This window comes from Nematostella vectensis, chromosome 14, assembly GCF_932526225.1.
Source record: "Nematostella vectensis chromosome 14, jaNemVect1.1, whole genome shotgun sequence".
Taxonomy (NCBI): Eukaryota; Metazoa; Cnidaria; class Anthozoa; order Actiniaria; family Edwardsiidae; genus Nematostella; species Nematostella vectensis.
In genome coordinates, this window is record NC_064047.1 from 12,721,997 (window position 1) to 12,739,906 (window position 17,910).

General features: G+C 40.9%; 1 protein-coding gene across 1 annotated transcript; it reads left to right on the forward strand.

Moving 5' to 3' along the window:
- Positions 1 to 5,353: 5,353 nt before the first annotated feature.
- LOC116602825 (tripartite motif-containing protein 45) lies at positions 5,354 to 12,077 on the forward strand. The gene is made up of 4 exons (XM_048722262.1): positions 5,354 to 5,433; positions 7,357 to 7,541; positions 8,039 to 8,936; positions 11,814 to 12,077. Exons 2-4 carry the CDS (start codon positions 7,359 to 7,361, stop codon positions 12,065 to 12,067), a joined length of 1,335 nt encoding a protein of 444 aa, XP_048578219.1. The 5' UTR covers positions 5,354 to 5,433; positions 7,357 to 7,358; the 3' UTR covers positions 12,068 to 12,077.
- The last annotated feature ends 5,833 nt before the right edge of the window (positions 12,078 to 17,910 follow it).

The window sequence follows — 17,910 nt, forward strand, 5'->3', positions numbered from 1 at the left end:
CGTCAGTGCTTTCAACTTCAAATCCCTCGAGGCGAAGCTTATTGTGTCTCTCTGCCGGTTCTATCCTACTCCGAGAGTCTTCGTGCCTTCTTCCCCATCGAGATTGACTGTTGGCGTCCCTGATGCGTGTCCGGCATTGTTTCCGGGTGGGGGTGGCTGGCTTTGCACTGCAGTATCTGACGAAATCCACTGCTTTATCTTGAAACTTCCTGTCGACAGAACGCTGTCAGTCTCTTTGATGGTCTTCGGGGCTTCCTCTGCGGTTGAACATGAGAATATCAAATCGTCCATCTTTTGAGCAGGGTAGCTGCTAGCGGGCTCTCTTCACTGTTTTCATCGGCCATCCTTAACAGCACATAGCTGGCCATATCTGGGGATGGTTTTTCGCCGAAGGTCACTCTCTGAAGGGCGTAGAAAGCTGGCGGTCTTGAAGTGTCTAGGTCTCTCCAGAGGAAGCGATGGACTTGCTTATCATCCTCCGGAAGGCAGATCTGAAGAAACATCTTTGAAATGTCCCCGACACAAGCAACCTGGTCTTCTCGGAAGCGCAATAGAACGCCGAGCAGATCACCGATTAGCCCTGGGCCTTTGTACAGGGACGAGCTGAGAGACACACCCTGGTACACACTAGCGGGATCGAATACTATTCTTAAGGGGGTGCTGTCTTGCTGTCCGGTCGATATATGCCGAAATTTGGGAGATAGTAGACTGGCTTGACGGGCCTCTCAAGTTCCTCTTGGGTAAGCTCTCTCGCCCAACCGTTTTCTTGGTATTGGACGATTACCTTTTGATACATGTCTGCCTTGTCTTGGTTTTTAAGCAGACCTGTCTCTAGTGACCTTAACATCTGTTCTGCGAGTGGACGGTTGTCGGGGAGAAGGGTTTTATCTTGTTTCCACGGTAACCCAACAATGTAACGGTTGTCTTCTTTTCTACAGGAACTCTCCATTAGCTTAAGAGCTTGCTTGTCCTAAAACGACATCGGCTGCTTCGGGCATGCGCAGTCATTTGCTTGTACCCCGAGTGTCTCAAACTTGTAGAACTACAAGTTGGTAGTTCGTACAGCCAGGTTGACTGGCTGTACGAAGCTGACGGAGCAGATCTGGGACTCTCTTCGCTTATTCTATGAACCAATGACATACCATCCGAGCTTCGTCTTCTTGGCTACTGGTTGGAACGGTGTTCCTTGGCGTGTTTCTTCCTCTGCGTGGATATGGCTGTAGTGGACACCTAAGATGAGATCAACTGGACCGGCTCTGTGCGTGAAATCGATGCCACGAAGGTGATTGAATGAGCTTAGCCATGTGCGATCTATGGGAGGAACATCGAGCACTGTATAACTGATCTCGTGGGCTTCAAACTGCTGAAACTACCTAAATGGCGGAAAGCCCCAGTCCTAAGTATTCAAATACTTTTTAAAAACTTTTTTGTTAGCAAGTATTCTAGTATGTTTCACATTCATGGTGTATAAGCTTATCAGCGAGAAATCCGTCGATTCTATTAGACTTATTCGGGTTAAAAAGTGTCAAACAAGTTCGTTAATATTGCTAACTATATTCCAGGAAACAACTGGTCACCTCAGCTCCTACGGTTACTCAGTTACTCAGATACTTCCTTCGGCCGGCAAAACACGCCGAGCATTTCCCTGTCCCTGTATAGGTGCTCGTGCGTGGAACAATAAACTGGGAAATACTGATAGGTCAAGGGGAACAAAAAGGCGGAAATAACCAAAATGACGGAAACCGAAAAAACATGTTTTCGGCAAGGGCTTTTTTATTTTTATTTACATTGAAACTTGCATACACCAGCAAGAAATACGTAAATCCTTATAGAGGCTTTTTCGTGTGAAAAAGTCATTTAGATTTTAAATTTTTAAATGTTGCTTTAATTTATCCCAGGGCCACCTACTTCTACATAGCAGGTTCTTAGCCCAAAAACATTATGTGTGACAGAGGCCAGAATGTATGCGTAGGAGATGAATCCTAGGTTTGAAGACTTCGGCGCGAATAATTAATCAGCGGTAAGAACCTTTGGGAGCGGCTGCAAAGACCGCCGGGTCCCCAAATCGTCGTACGACCAGGCTGAGAAAATCGACCAGAAGAAAGTTACGCCTGAAAGTTTACTGAAACAATTGGATAATTTCTAAAATCAGAAGTTGACGAAATCGGAAGAGCACCAGGTAAAATAAAGTTCTCGTTGAAACAGTGGCAATAGATCTAGGGGGAAAGTTTTTATATGCAAAAATAGCATAATTAAGCTACATTTTCATCTTGTTTGCATGTTCTCTTCCTTGCTAGAATAGGCCTCTAATTTTTGCTAGTTTTAGATAATGGAGTGTTGGGAGTTCCTGGGATGCGACTTAGGATACTTAAAAATTCCTTGCCTCGGGGGATAGAAATTCAAGTCTTTTGGAAAGATGAAACCTAGTGGCGATGCCATACTTTTGATCGGTATAAGTTGGTGTGTCATATTTAATTGACAATTGCTGGCTGTAACAGATGACTCCAAAATGACTGTCTCTATTCCAGTTGAGTTTAGAAAATATAAGTATAAGTATGTATCATTATTCTACAGACCTACAGATTACTGTGTCTAGCACTCCAAGCAAAAAATTGGACTATGACTAATAGTGCAAATGCAATAAAAGGTATAGCTCCATTGTTATCAGGACATGGCCATGACTAATGTAAGCCCAAAAACCTGTAGCAGTGGTCAGTGGGGTTAAACATAGAAAGTCTATTAGAGACATTAGATAGAATTATTAGCTGAGAACATTTACTCAATACTGTATAACCTCATGGTAAATATAAAGGAAATATCTTATCCCTGTCAAATGTTTAATTTTCTTATAAATGTTACCTTGTGTCATTATTATCATTTCCATTTGAGACTATAAAAAGCAGTCTGCGCAGCAGTCGAGTAGGCCGAAGGCCTACGAGACGGAACCAGTGGGCGATGCCGTACTTGCCAAAACGAAGCCTTTTGATTGGTAACGAAGCCTTTTGATTGGGCATGCTGTAGTAAATTAAAATTATAATTAGCTACGAGCATTAACTCAATACTGTAAAATGCTCATGGTAAATAAAAAGTTTATATATGAGGAATAACTGTCCCTTGAAATGTCCAATTTTCTTACAAATGTTACATTGTGTCATTATTATTATTTCAATAATAAGAAAATAAAAAGCAGTCTGCGCAGCAGTCGAGTAGGCCGAAGGCCTACGAGACGGAAGCAGTGGGCGATGCCGTACTTGCCAAAACGAAGCATTTTGATTGGTATCATTGGGCATCCATTTGCCACAAAGCCCTATGCCTTGGTCATGGTACTTGCAGTGCTATGTGTCTGCTATATGTATGGTGGACCACCCCTCCCCCTTGCTTTTTGCCATATCCACCATTTCCACCATATCCACCATTTGCCACATAGCCCTATGCCTTGGCCATGGTACTTGCAGTGTTGACTGTCTGCTATGTATGATGGACCACCCCTCCCCCTTACTTTTCACCAAATCCACCATATCCACCATTTGCCACATAGCCCTATTCCTTGGCCATGGTACTTGCAGTGTTGACTGTCTGCTATATGTATGGTGGACCACCCCTCCACCTAGCTTTTCACCATATCCACCATATCCACCATTTGCCACATAGCTCTATGATTTGGTCATGGTACTTGCATGCAGTGTTGATTGTCTGTTTTATGTATGGTGGACCACCTCTCCCCCTTACTTTTCACCATATCCACTATGCCCATCATATCCACCATTTGGCACATACTCCTATCCCTTGGCCATGCTACTTGCAGTGTTGACTGTCTGCTATATGTATGGTGGACCAGCCTTACCATATCCACGATTGTATTAGCCCCATTCCTAAAGCCTTGGTTCTTCTAATTCTGAATAGACAGTATATATGCTAAGTATGGGTCTATAGGACCATCCCTCCCCTTAAGTCCTATGCTACAGTGTTATATTACCATTTGGCCATTTGCCACTAGTGCTTGACAAATGGCCATTTCGAAATGGCCAATGGCCAATGTGAGACAGTGTTGGACAACCCTCTACAGAAGTTAGTTTTCACTCAGATAACTTTAATAGATAAAGCAATTTAGTTAAATACCTTTAGTTCATTCTTTTATATTCAGATCATGTCAAGATTAGGGGGGTGAATAGGGGTATGTAAATCCGCCGATCCGCTACATTTTTGGAGCAAATCCGTGGATCCGCATAATTTGTTTAGATCCGCATGGTTTCACAAAACAATAGCATCGATTGAAATTTATTTAAAATCCGAAATTCGACCGTCGAAGCAGTCAAAATCCGAAATCCGCGCCCGAATTGTGAACAGATCCTTGATCTGCCGTACTCCCCAAATCCGCCAATCCGCTAGAATAATAATAAAAATCCGTAATCCGTGAGCATTTCGGGGCCGAATCCGCCAATCCGCGAACCGATTCACCCCCCCCCCCCCCCCCGATTAGGTATTGAAGCTGTCTTTAACTGAATAAAGTAGTCAGCTTGTTTCTATGTCCCTCTTTATACGCTACGGGTCTACACGTGTTGCAAATGAATAAACACAACGAAATGTGGCGTAATTAATCCAAGTGAGCACGACTTTCCACAATAACTTGATAGAAAGTAAAGCTATGGAAAATTTGCAGCAATGAAATCGCCAATTAGGCCTTGATTCTGCACAAATACATAAATCGTATATGTGAAATTCTGAATTCCGATGCAATGATTTGCGATGACGTCACAGAATTGTATACTTCGCGTCAGGAAAAGGCTTCGGTAAGATCATAGTGATCATCAATGCAGATTTCTCGGGACGACGAAAAAAATAGTTGCATTTTATGACTGGGCTACCATACCCTGGTTCCAGAGCCTGGAACGTCTCTCTGTCTAGTGGCCAGCCACTAAATAGAGACGTTCGAGGTTTTGGAACCAGGGTAGGGCTACCACAGGTATCCCAGTAAAAAAGTTGTTGTGTGTTCGTGATGGGTGGGGGGGGTTTAGACATGACAAAAAAAGGTTTGTCCTTGTTGAATTCGTTTGTCCTTAGAAATTCTTCACTAACGCAGGTGGGAAGCCTGTGCTGTGACAACGCTAAGTTTGATTGAATGTTCCTCCCGAAGCATTGTTTGTACAACTTCGTCAACGGCTACTGAGCTCAATAATCGAATCTAGGAGGAAAAGAATAATATTGCACATTATCTGAGGCGAGAGAATTCTTTGCGATCAGAGACACCGCTGTTTGCTTCTGTTTTGTTTGGTTCCGTATGTGACTGCTGAGCTCGCCTTGCGTGACAGGGGGCGGTCTGAGTGACTGCGTGGGAGACTAGGGTCTAGACTCCTTTGAGTCTTTCCCGAAGGGTTGATCAGACGCTTCCATTGTAAATTGAGATTCGTCTGAGAAGATTTCGACTAGAAACAGGTATTTATATCGCCTATTTCCACCCTATTTTGGCTATATTACCTATTTTATTATTGTATGGGGTCTAAAAGTGGATCGATTCATTTGTCTTCAGCTGATAACTCTTGAGAGGTGAAATGAATCACTTTCGATTCGATTCCACTAAAATTCCGAAAGACTCGAAAAGTTTCCGAGTAAAAAAATCTATATTAAATGTACCTTTTGTTCCAAACGTTGTGTTTAGTATATTGGCAGTCTATATTTGAATTATTATGTGTTGTCTTATTCGTTGTTGTTGTTACAATGCTGTACATCAAAGGTCGGTACAGCTAGATATGCTCACTCTAGCTGAATCGTTAACCTTATAACACTTTATTTTCGCGTCAATTTAAACAGCCTCTGTCAGGTGCCATTTTATCATCCTAGCAAAGTACCAAAGTTTGAAGAAGCATCCATTTCCATCGGCTGATTTGGAGAAGCCTATATGTGATATTTTCGATTTTTAAAAAAATTAAAAATTCGCGAAAGTAAAGCATAGCTGTCAACTCTCCCGCATTAGGCGGATGTCACAAGATTTTGAACCTAATAACATTAATTTTTGTGTGAATGTTCATACATTCTGCATCCACTGTATTCACTCGCATTGGTGTTGGTTTTTTTCACATATTTACTGTATCTCACCCGATTTTACAAGATTTCTGTGCAAGTTTGATTGACAGCTATGATAAAGTGATATGGCCTTTGGGTGAAATATTTGTCGTTTTATAAGCTTTTTGCAAACACCTTGACTTTGACAATTCTGAACTGTATTTACAGGTTTTTGTGGAACTAAATTTAGCCCACCCATGTCTTTGTTACAGTTTTGATGAATGAAGCACATTCTAAATCACTTGCTTTACTTGAGTTTATTGTCTCAAAATGGCAAGATTGCAAAAATAAAGTGACTTTTTATGAAAATAGCGAAAATAAAGTGTCGCCCAATAACAACATTTTAAAATCGTGAAATTTTGACGTCGCAAATAGGTGTAATAAGGGTTTAGTTTCAATTAAAGATTGTTTATTTTCGTTGTTCTCTGGTGGACAGGTACAGTGATTTCTGATTTTTTTAAATTGTTATTTTTTTGGGTTTGCCACTCAAAAAAGTCACATGATCTTTTAGCACAAGTCGCCTATTCACGAAACAGTGAGAAATGAAACAAGAAAGCTATGAAAATAGTTGAGTTTGCTTGATGGTGGATGGATGGGGTGCTAAATTAAAGTAGTGTTACAGATTCTCTAGCCTTCAAAAGTGTAACTCCCATATTGGTCACTGGGAAGGGGTAAATTGGCCAAATTGCCATTGACTTATCTTCAAACTTCTAGCTGTTTTACTGCTCATCCAATAGCTAAGTCCAAGTATCTGTTGTTTGGAGTCGTTCATGAGTTTTAGGAAGCAACTGAAGGTAAAGTGATCACAATTAAAATTTGGCAATGTAACAATAATCTCATTGATAAGCTGGGTTATTTTTCATAGTAAGTAAATAAGTAAATATATATACTGTATGCATATTCATATTTGTGTTGTCATTTTCCCTTTCCAATTTGTTTGATCATGCAAAACTTCCAAACATAACGCCGGAATTTATAACAAAATAAACAAATATGTAACACAGTTTATTCAGCAGACACAAGATTAATCCCTAATTTCTTGAATTATTGTGCATGTTTAGGTATTGCAAACTCCACATGAGAAATGCAAATTTTAAAGTGTTTGTAATGCAGATATTTCTGCATTATTTTTGAGAATTAAAAGGAAATGACCAGAAGGGGCGTGGCTGTGCCCCCAATATTTTCTCAATGTTTCTGTATCGTGCCCCCCCCCCCCCCCCAATCTTAGGTGGCCTGCTATGCCTCTCGTAGAAAAGGAATAATAAATTTGCTTATGCTTTACTTGTTGTTTTTTAGAAATGACATCCGCCAGCAGGCGCCTCGAGGATGAGGTGACGTGCTCTATATGTATAGAGCACTTCAACGATCCTAGAGTGCTCCCTTGCTTCCACTCATTTTGTCTGCACTGCCTGGAAGAGCTGGCAGTGCACTCTGAAGGGAGAGGAAAACTTGTGTGCCCCCTCTGTAAGGCGGAATTCCAGGTAATCTGTCATACAGAAATTCATCCATTACTTAATGAACCCTGGCACAACTGTGTGACAAATGTTTTGCTGTAACAAAGAAATGGATTCAAACGACAAGTGCATTTCGAAAGAGAAAAGCGAAATTGAATTCTTCTCACAAGAAATTACTTTATGAGTATTGAATTATTAAAAGATAAGGATCCCAAAGCTAATGTTGTATTTTGCATGTTTCCTTCATAGTTACTGTAAATATATGGGCGTTACAAAAAAAATTGGGACAAAAAACTATAATAAAATACCTTCAAACTTTTCTTACCTGTTTTTGGACTTGTCATTCACATCCCTGTGAAGTTTCAATTCATTTGGGGCAATATTGAGCAATTGTAGTTCAACTATATTTACAGTAACTATGAATAAAACACGTAAAATACAACATTAGCTCGGGGAACGTATGCCCTCCCCTGAATTCATATGCAAACTTTATTATAACTCTATTTTACTGATTATTGTTCTAGATTTCCCCAGCAGATGTTCCGAGTTTGAAGGTGAATTTCATGATCAACAGTATTATCTCTGTTCTTCCTTTGTTGACATCTGAAGACTCCAAGAAGAAACCAGCTTGTGAATCGTGTGATAGTGGTGAGCCTGCCCAAGGGAGATGTAACGAGTGCGATCACTTTGTCTGTGAGCAGTGCATCTCGGCTCATAAGAGATTTCAACCAGTGCAACATCACACTATCCTCAGTTTTGATGAGATCAAAAGCGGAAAGTTACTTGCAATGAGCAAGGCTTCCTTCTGCACCAAACACAAGGGTAAAAAGCTGAAACTGTTTTGCGAATCTTGTAAGGAAGTGATTTGCCGAGATTGCACCGTCGTTGATCATAAAAATCATGATTACCTTTTCACAAGTGATGTTATCGCTAGAGAGAAAGAAGAAATATTGGGAAGAGCAAAAAAAGTTGCATCAAAACTCACCGATATTGAACAGGCGATGGCATTGGTAGAAGAGGCTCAACATCATCTCGAGGAAAATAAACGTGCGACCAGAAGGGATCTGGATGCGTTCATTGATAAGCAGATAGGTACTCTTGAGAAGATGCGATCTGATCTTAAAGGGGGGATTGAGTCAGCTTGTCAAAAGCATGATAAGCAGCTGACTGCTCAGAGAGAGACTCTATCCATGAGACTTGCAAGCGCTCGTAGCAGTTTGGAGTTTGCTGAGAGAATGTGCAGAGATGCAAATGATGTGGATGTCTTGTCCATCAGGAATGAAGTGCTATCCCAGCTATCGAGTCTTGCAGAGAAACCCGTGGATCAGCCTTGTACGGAGGTTGGAGTTCGTCTTGTAGTGGATGAGGAGTATTGGGATTCTTTGTCAAAGAAGATTTCTGTTGGTGAATCTGAGCAAACAGGTACTAATTCTCTAATACTGTCATGTAGGTCGGTCGGTCGGTCGGCCGGCAGGCAGGCAGGCAGGTAGGTACCCTCAATGGACTCTTGAATAGGCTTCCTAGTTTGACCTTTTACTACCATCTCGAAGGTCTTTCTCATGTTCAACTCCATTCGGTTCTCCAGCGCCCAGCGCTTGATGTTGGTAACTTTCTCCAGCGATGAATCAATCGTGTCTGAGCCAGATATCAAAGGCGTACTTATTGTGATGTCATCCGCATATTTGATAAATAGAGAGTTGGCGCTAGCGTTCTGAATGTCATTTACCATGATAGAGAATAGCAACGGTCCTAGCACCGTTCCTTGGGGGACTCCTCTGCTGATTCCAAGGAAACTGGTAGCCATCCCATTAACCACAACTCGCTGCTTTCGATCGCACAGGAAGCTCATTATCCACAATCTGTTACAAAACTAATTATTGTTTAATGGGGAAGTACTTATCAGACGATGATCTTTTTAGTCTCTATGCCTGTATTTATTACCTAAATTGGCCATGAAAGCGGTGTTTTTCAGCTAAATACTCCGAGGGATGGCTGCTTTTGCAAATGGAGACAGTCGGCACGATATATAGACAGTCTCTTTGGCAACATCAAATGAATTTTATATTTTACAAAATTATAGTCTGCAAATATCCCAGCGCTCCTTCATTTAATTCAAATTAATTGAATAAAATATTCCAAATAGCGCACAGATATCCCAAAAGTATTTTCTGGGGACGTCAACATGTTTACTTCAAGCTCGAATAATTAATAGATTGAAAAACTTTCATTAGGGTATGCGAATAAAGAGAATACATTTTAAGAAATCGATGATAAGCCTGACAAATTCCAATCGTTCCACTTCTGAGACAATCTGTTACAAAACTAATGGGACACTTTCCCTCCCCCTTCCTCAATGTTGGAGGGCAAATGATCACCTTGCTACTGCTTGTGTTTCGAGCTGAAAAATCGCCTCTAACCAATATTAATCGGGGGGAGAGGGTTGGCGGTTGTTCGTATGGGAAGTGTTCCACTTACTTTTGGTGAAGATTGCAGTTCTTGATGTAAGGGTTGATGTCGTATTTTGCCAGTTTATTACAGAGAATATGGTGAGGGACAGTGTCGAAGGCCTTGCTGAAATCAAATGACAAGGCTCTAACAAAATCTGCATCGTTGTCTAACTGCTTGAGCCAAAAATGTTGGCATTTGATCAGGGCCATTGTTGTGTTATGGTCTTTCTTGTAGGCAAATTGGTCGGGGCCAATTTCCGACTTAAGAGTGGAACAGAGTTCGTTTCTGACGCTTGACGATCCTAATGATGATATTAGTCAGTGAGATTGGTCTGAGTTGACTACAGTCTGTCAGAGGAGATTCCTTAGGGATGGGCGAGATGTTCGCTAACTTCCAAGCCATTGGGACAGTTTGTTGTTGGAGTGAACAGTTAAAGATATTTGTGACAAAAGGTGCAAGATGGTGAGAAAAGTCGCGCCAGAGCCAGTACGGAAATTGATCAGGACCTGAGGCAGTTCGTTTCTATGTGATAAAAAAAACTCATTACATAGCTCTCACTCACTGTTGGGGTTCGGGTGCCTTCAGGTATCTCCAGGCGCACAGGGACAACATATGCCTTATCAGTATTGGTGGCTTGAAAATGTGAGTTGATGATGTCGGGTGAAATCACCGATGATGATGATGATGCGCGTTCCCTGTGTCTTCCGGCCAGTTATTCTATTGGCTGTCTCCCACCATTCTTTTAAACCGCATTTGTGTTCCTTATGAACAGCTTTCACCTGATTACTCCGAATGAGAATGTTGATACACTCTTGGCGCCTCAGAATCTCAGCACGGGTTCCTTTATGCGCGATTCTGTTCCTGATGTTACAAAGGTGTTTAACCAGGGGGGACATGTAAGGTGGGTCTCTGGATGAGACTTTGACCCTAATGAGCGGAAAACATTCATTGAACATCGACCACAGGCTCGCATTTAGCAGCTCCACACTCTCCTCTAGGTTAGCAAGATTTTTAATAGGACTCCAGTCGAAAACATTTGTTTTTCCTGATCAAATAACTGAAATCCTCTGCTATCAAACCTCCCACTTTTGAGAAAATTAATTTTACCTTTGATTTGATTTGTGCATTGTTTTTTTTGCCCCCAGTAACTCTATGCCTAAATTTAACCTCATGGTAGTGTAAAGTAATTTTTGTTTTTTTAATCATGTAGTTTTCATTGTATGTATACCCCGAATTATTTACATTTATTACATTATGAGTAGCGACTGAAGGGATCAAAGCCGCAGTTCTTCTAGAAATAATTGAGACAATTTTAAAGCAGAAACTTCATAGGATACCAGATTCACAATTTGTAAGCACCAGCGTTTTGCGACGAGTAGAATACATAGAAGCATACCATAATAAACAAGTCTTTATTTATAATATTTCCTGATGGTGCAATTCAGTTGCAGATCTTTTCCTGAATGGTAGTTCTACAAAAGGTGGTTACGGGTTAGGTTTATTCGAAAGATTAATAAGTCCAGCGTTTGTGACACTTCGATAATTTGTCCTATTTATATATAATTTTCGGCGAAGGGATTTTGATCCTTTCTGTAATTGACAGAGAGTGTCTTTTTACACAAATCCAATCTTGATGGTGGAACTTTGGGCCCAGAATACTCTAGGAATCTTGATTTGGGGCAGGACTTTGTACGACCACACAACAGCAGCAACAATTTGTACTAACCCTTTGGGTGACACACATATACACTGACTTTATTTGTTTGAGACATGATGAGGATAAGGAATTGTGCCTTCTTGATAAAAAGAGTATTGGTTACTTATCTGGTGATGGTGTAACTCCGTTTGTAGGTCTTGAGCAGTCCGCCATCCTCAGCGGCAAAGGTCCAGAGTACCTCCGAGATCTCTTGGGAATCCTGAAGCCCGTGCAGCAAAGTCCCAAGAGTCGCTGGGTCAGATGTTTCTCAGCAAAGAGAGATGGCTGGGCTGCCAGGACCTTCCACGAAAAATGCGACGGCAAAGCGCCGAACATCGTACTCTTAAGCGTTGGAGGAAGATTCTTACTACTTCTGTTATTTATTTCCTGTTACATCGCAATACTGTAATTCAGATGCTTCCGAAAGCAGTTTCGTGTCTACATCGCAATACTGTAATTCAGATTCTTCCAAAAGCAGTTTCGTGTCTACATCGCAATACTGTAATTCAGATTCTTCCGAAAGCAGTTTCGTGTCTACATCGCAATACTGTAATTCCGATTCTTCCGAAAGCAGTTTCGTGTCTACATCGCAATACTGTAATTCAGATTTTCCCCAAGGAAGTTTCGTGTCTACATCGCAATACTATAATTCAAATTCTTCCGAAAGCAGTTTTATGTCTACATTACAATACTGTAATTCCGATTCTTCCGAAAGCAGTTTCGTGTCTACATCGCAATACTGCAATTCCGATTCTTCCGAAAGCAGTTTTATGTCTACATCGCAATACTGTAACTCAGATTCTTCCGGAAGCAGTTTTATGTCTGAGTATCCAGAGTGAAGCCGGCAGAAGGAAGATCTTAGGACCCAAGTTTATTATTCTTTCGATAATCTTTCTAATAATCGTTTCATAATTTATCGTGTTTGGGGACAAACACAAGTTTGACAAGGGAGGTATGTTATAGGACGGTTTGTTATATTGTTTAGGTTATAGGTTATTGTCGTCTAGTATTTCATGTTACTATCTTGAAGTTTTATTTATCTTTCAAGGATAATTTAGATTTTGTTTACAATTGATGGTTTCCTAAGTCTAGATTTTAGCACGCCCGTGGACCCTCCGCATCGATGACCTTTTGGTGCGTCTAAATCCAGGGAGTGTACAGTTTCTTATACGTGGCGAAATCTCCGGTTTCTATTTGTTTTGGAAATTTTGTTTGAACAGTTAAATTCTGTCTAAATTGTATGCCACCGCCCTCACTCCTTGGTTTAGACATCTCTACTTGTATCGTTATTTCAATTAGGCGAAACTGTTGTAGACACGCGCTCTTTCAGCATGCGCAGTTAAGTTTTAAAAGTTGCTTAATCATTAGTGTTATTTTAGAGTTACCTTGACTTCATAGATTATTCTGTAAATACGCAGGGACGAGAAACCAACTCTGTGATTTCCCACGCCCTCACGCTTTTGTGTGATTGGTTCGTTTTGCCAAATTTTCTCCGTTTCCTCCTGAATTGTTTTACATTCAAGATTGTTTTACATATTTCCATTCATGTGGGACCACTACATGGGTATCTGTCTGGTCCAAGGGTATAAATATAGCGAGCCTAATTCTGTACTTATGCTGCTGCTGTGGCCAAACATTTGGAAAGCATTGAAAAACGCCAGCCTTGCCTTCGTCTTCATCTCCGTCTAAAGGATCCCGGCTTGTGCCCCTAACATTAATTCATACAATGGGAAATAATTTTGATTATTTTTGCTTTCTATCTTATGTTAATTAATAGAATTTCGAATATTATTTTTTACCGTTGTTTTGACTGAAAATACAACTTTAAACTCCATTGAAGGGTTGTGGGTAAGGGATCAATTGTATCAAAGTTAAAATCGCAGAATTGCGTTCACAAAGTTTATGCCCAGTGCACACTATTGACATATCGACATTACGACATGGGCGCGCGCACTCTTATCTTCGACATAACGACATAAGATTAAAAAAACATGTTTTTTTTTATGTCCTGATGTCCATGTTGTTATGACGGGCTAAACATAGTGCGCGCGCCCATGTCGTTATGTTGCTAGTGTGCATTATTAAGCAACCACAAACTAGCTATGAAAACAGGACGACACAAAACCCCTGAACGAAAAACGTGCCCAATATGCTTGGTCAAAGTCGAGGACGAGGAACAGCACTGATAAAATGCCCGGCATATAATGAATTAAAGGAACGAATAAATGTATGTTTTTTTAAAAATTCGCAACAAAACAGATTTGAAAGCGATTGCTCAGTTTGAACCAGGAGAGCGCGACAAAAGAAATAGCTCAATTTTTTTGGGAAGCAACAAAAATAAGGGATCTATAATGACATCGCTACAAAGTAAGATGATGAAAAACATCAGGAATAGGAGAACGACTTGAATACCTGCTGTCTTTTTTAATATGAATGTATTCGGCAAAACCCGTGAATTAAAGATGAAAAGGTGCCAAATAAAATTATTGAATTGGATCAGCATGAGGGGAGGGGGGTCTGTTCGCTTCTATCGTGTTCGATATGTGACAGCTGAGCTCGCGCGCCTTGCTTGACAGGAGGCGGAACAAAAAACCAGATTTGGCGTGTGATGAAAAACGAGAAACAAATGAGACATTTCTTGGAAAAGTAGATTGGACACCAGTTCGGGCAACAAAACAAAACTTTAAAGAGTAGCAATATTTGATACATGACTAGCTTGAATTGTAAAGACCGCCCCACGACACACTTGTAAACTTGCAATGCAACGGTGTTTTCGCGTTTTCTGTAAGCGTATATAAATTCGTGGATGAATAAAGTTGCATATCTGTACCCTGTTGTTGTGGTGGAGTGGCCTCTCTATAAAATTATACCACTTGTGAGGGTGGTTGTTGTGGTGGAGTGGCCTCTCTATAAAATTATACCACTTGTGAGGGTGGTTGTTGTGGTGGAGTAGCCTCTCTATAAAATTATACCACTTGTGAGGGTGGTTGTTGTGGTGGAGTGGCCTCTCTATAAAATTATATCACTTGTGAGGGTGGTTGTTGTGGTGGAGTGGCCTCTCTATAAAATTATACCACTTGTGAGGGTGGTTGTTGTGGTGGAGTGGCCTCTCTATAAAATTATACCACTTGTGAGGGTGGTTGTTGTGGTGGAGTAGCCTCTCTATAAAATTATACCACTTGTGAGGGTGGTTGTTGTGGTGGAGTGGCCTCTCTATAAAATTATACCACTTGTGAGGGTGGTTGTTGTGGTGGAGTGGCCTCTCTATAAAATTATACCACTTGTGAGGGTGGTTGTTGTGGTGGAGTGGCCTCTCTATAAAATTATACCACTTGTGAGGGTGGTTGTTGTGGTGGAGTGGCCCCTCTATAAAATTATACCACTTGTGAGGGTGGTTGTTGTGGTGGAGTAGCCTCTCTATAAAATTATACCACTTGTGAGGGTGGTTGTTGTGGTGGAGTGGCCTCTCTATAAAATTATACCACTTGTGAGGGTGGTTGTTGTGGTGGAGTAGCCTCTCTATAAAATTATACCACTTGTGAGGGTGGTTGTTGTGGTGGAGTGGCCTCTATAAAATTATACCACTTGTGAGGGTGGTTGTTGTTGTGAGGGTGGTTGTTGTGGTGGAGTGGCCTCTCTATAAAATTATACCACTTGTGAGGGTGGTTGTTGTGGTGGAGTGGCCTCTCTATAAAATTATACCACTTGTGAGGGTGGTTGTTGTGGTGGAGTGGCCTCTCTATAAAATTATACCACTTGTGAGGCTGGTTGTTGTGGTGGAGTGGCCTCTCTATAAAATTATACCACTTGTGAGGGTGGTTGTTGTGGTGGAGTGGCCTCTCTATAAAATTATACCACTTGTGAGGCTGGTTAAGCGGCAATGTCGCCAGCTTACTTCCGGTAGATTACGTAACTATCTCCAATCATTTGTAATGGTACGCGAAAAATATTACAAAATTGTAAAAGCAGTGTGCCTATTAGAAGTTTCTTTGAGGTGACTGATAATTTAGAGCGGATGGTCTGTTAAATAGCGCGGATTCTAATAGATTCTTTCGTCCTGAGCTGGTGGAAATGCTGCTTTAACTAGACGAGTATTCCAGGGGAATAGAATTATCGGTAATCTTTTTTTGGGGCAGTGAAATTTTCCAATGCTGCTTTTACTAGACGAGTATTCCAGGGGTATAGAATTATCGGCTATCGCTTTTCGGGGCAGTGAAATTTTCCAATGCTGCTTTAAGTAGACAAGTATTCCAGGGGCATAGAATTATCGGTTATCGTTTTTGGGGCAGTGAAATTTTCCAATGCTGCTTTAACTAGACGAGTATTCCAGGGGTATAGAATTATCGGCTATCGCTTTTTGGGGGCATTGAAATTTTCCAATGCTGCTTTAACTAGACGAGTATTCCAGGGGTATAGAATTATCGGTTATCGCTTTTTGGGGCAGTGAAATTTTCCAATGCTGCTATAACTATACAAGTATTCCAGGGGTATAGAATTATCGGCTATTGCTTTTTGGGTCAGTGAAATTTTCCAATGCTGCTTTTAACTAGACGAGTATTCCAGGGGTATAGAATTATCGGCCATCGCTTTTTGGGGCAGTGAAATTTTCCAATGCTGCTATAACTATACAAGTATTCCAGGGGTATAGAATTATCGGCTATCGCTTTTTGGGTCAGTGAAATTTTCCAATGCTGTTTTAACTAGACGACTATTCCAGGGGTATAGAATTATCGGCTATTGCTTTTTGGGGCAGTGAAATTTTCCAATTCTGCTTTAACTAGACGAGTATTCCAGGGGTATAGAATTATCGGTTATCGCTTTTTGGGGCAGTGAAATTTTCCAATGCTGCTATAACTATACAAGTATTCCAGGGGTATAGAATTATCGGCTATTGCTTTTTGGGGCAGTGAAATTTTCCAATGCTCCTTAACTAGACGAGTATTCCAGTGGTATAGAATTATCGGTTATCGCTTTTTGGGGCAGTGAAATTTTCCAATGCTGCTTTAAGTAGACAAGTATTCCAGGGGTATAGAATTATCGGCTATCGCTTTTTGGGGCAGTGAAATTTTCCAATGCTGCCTTAACTAGACGAGTATTCCAGGGGTATAGAATTATCGGCTATCGCTTTTTGGGGCAGTGAAATTTTCCAATACTGCTTTAACTAGACAAGTATTCCAGGGGTATAGAATTATCGGCTATCGCTTTTTGGGGCAGTGAAATTTTCCAATGCTCCTTTAACTAGACGAGTATTCCAGGGGTATATAATTATCGGCTATCGCTTTTTGAGGCAGTGAAATTTTCCAATGCTGCTTTAACTAGACGAGTATTCCAGGGGTATAGAATTATCGGTTATCGCTTTTTGGGGCAGTGAAATTTTCCAATGCTGCTTTAAGTAGACAAGTATTCCAGGGGTATAGAATTATCGGCTATCGCTTTTTGGGGCAGTGAAATTTTCCAATACTGCTTTAACTAGACAAGTATTCCAGGGGTAAAGAATTATCGGCTATCGCTTTTTGGGGCAGTGAAATTTTCCAATGCTGCTTTAACTAGACGAGTATTCCAGGGGTATAGAATTATCGGCCATCGCTTTTTGGGGCAGTGAAATTTTCCGATGCTGCTTTAACTAGACGAGTATTCCAGGGGTATAGAATTATCGGCTATCGCTTTTTGGGGCAGTGAAATTTTCCAATGCTGCTTTAACTAGACGAGTATTCCAGGGGTATAGAATAATCGGCTATCGCTTTTTGGGGCAGTGAAATTTTCCAATGCTGCTATAACTATACAAGTATTCCAGGGGTATAGAATTATCGGCTATCGCTTTTTGGGGCAGTGAAATTTTCCAATGCTGCTTTAACTAGACGAGTATTCCAGGGGTATAGAATTATCGGCTATCGCTTTTTGGGGCAGTGAAATTTTCCAATACTGCTTTAACTAGACAAGTATTCCAGGGGTAAAGAATTATCGGCTATCGCTTTTTGGGGCAGTGAAATTTTCCAATGCTGCTTTAACTATACAAGTATTCCAGGGGTATAGAATTATCGGCTATCGCTTTTTGGGGCAGTGAAATTTTCCAATGCTGCTTTAACTAGACGAGTATTCCAGGGGTATAGAATTATCGGCTATCGCTTTTTGGGGCAGTGAAATTTTCCTGGAGCTCTGCCATCCCATGCACCCTCTGTTGTGCTATTACTTCATGCGCGAATGTTTATTCGGCTGAAATCTTTACCGTTTTTTTTTTTTTTTTGGTCAGAA

Bases quoted from the DNA above. Each gene is read 5' to 3' on its own strand.
- LOC116602825 (XM_048722262.1), top strand. From the start codon at position 7,359: ATGACATCCGCCAGCAGGCGCCTCGAGGATGAGGTGACGTGCTCTATA. The intron at 7,542-8,038 runs GTAATCTGTCAT...TTATTGTTCTAG, and splicing joins TCTGTAAGGCGGAATTCCAG to ATTTCCCCAGCAGATGTTCC. The intron at 8,937-11,813 runs GTACTAATTCTC...CTCCGTTTGTAG, and splicing joins TGGTGAATCTGAGCAAACAG to GTCTTGAGCAGTCCGCCATC.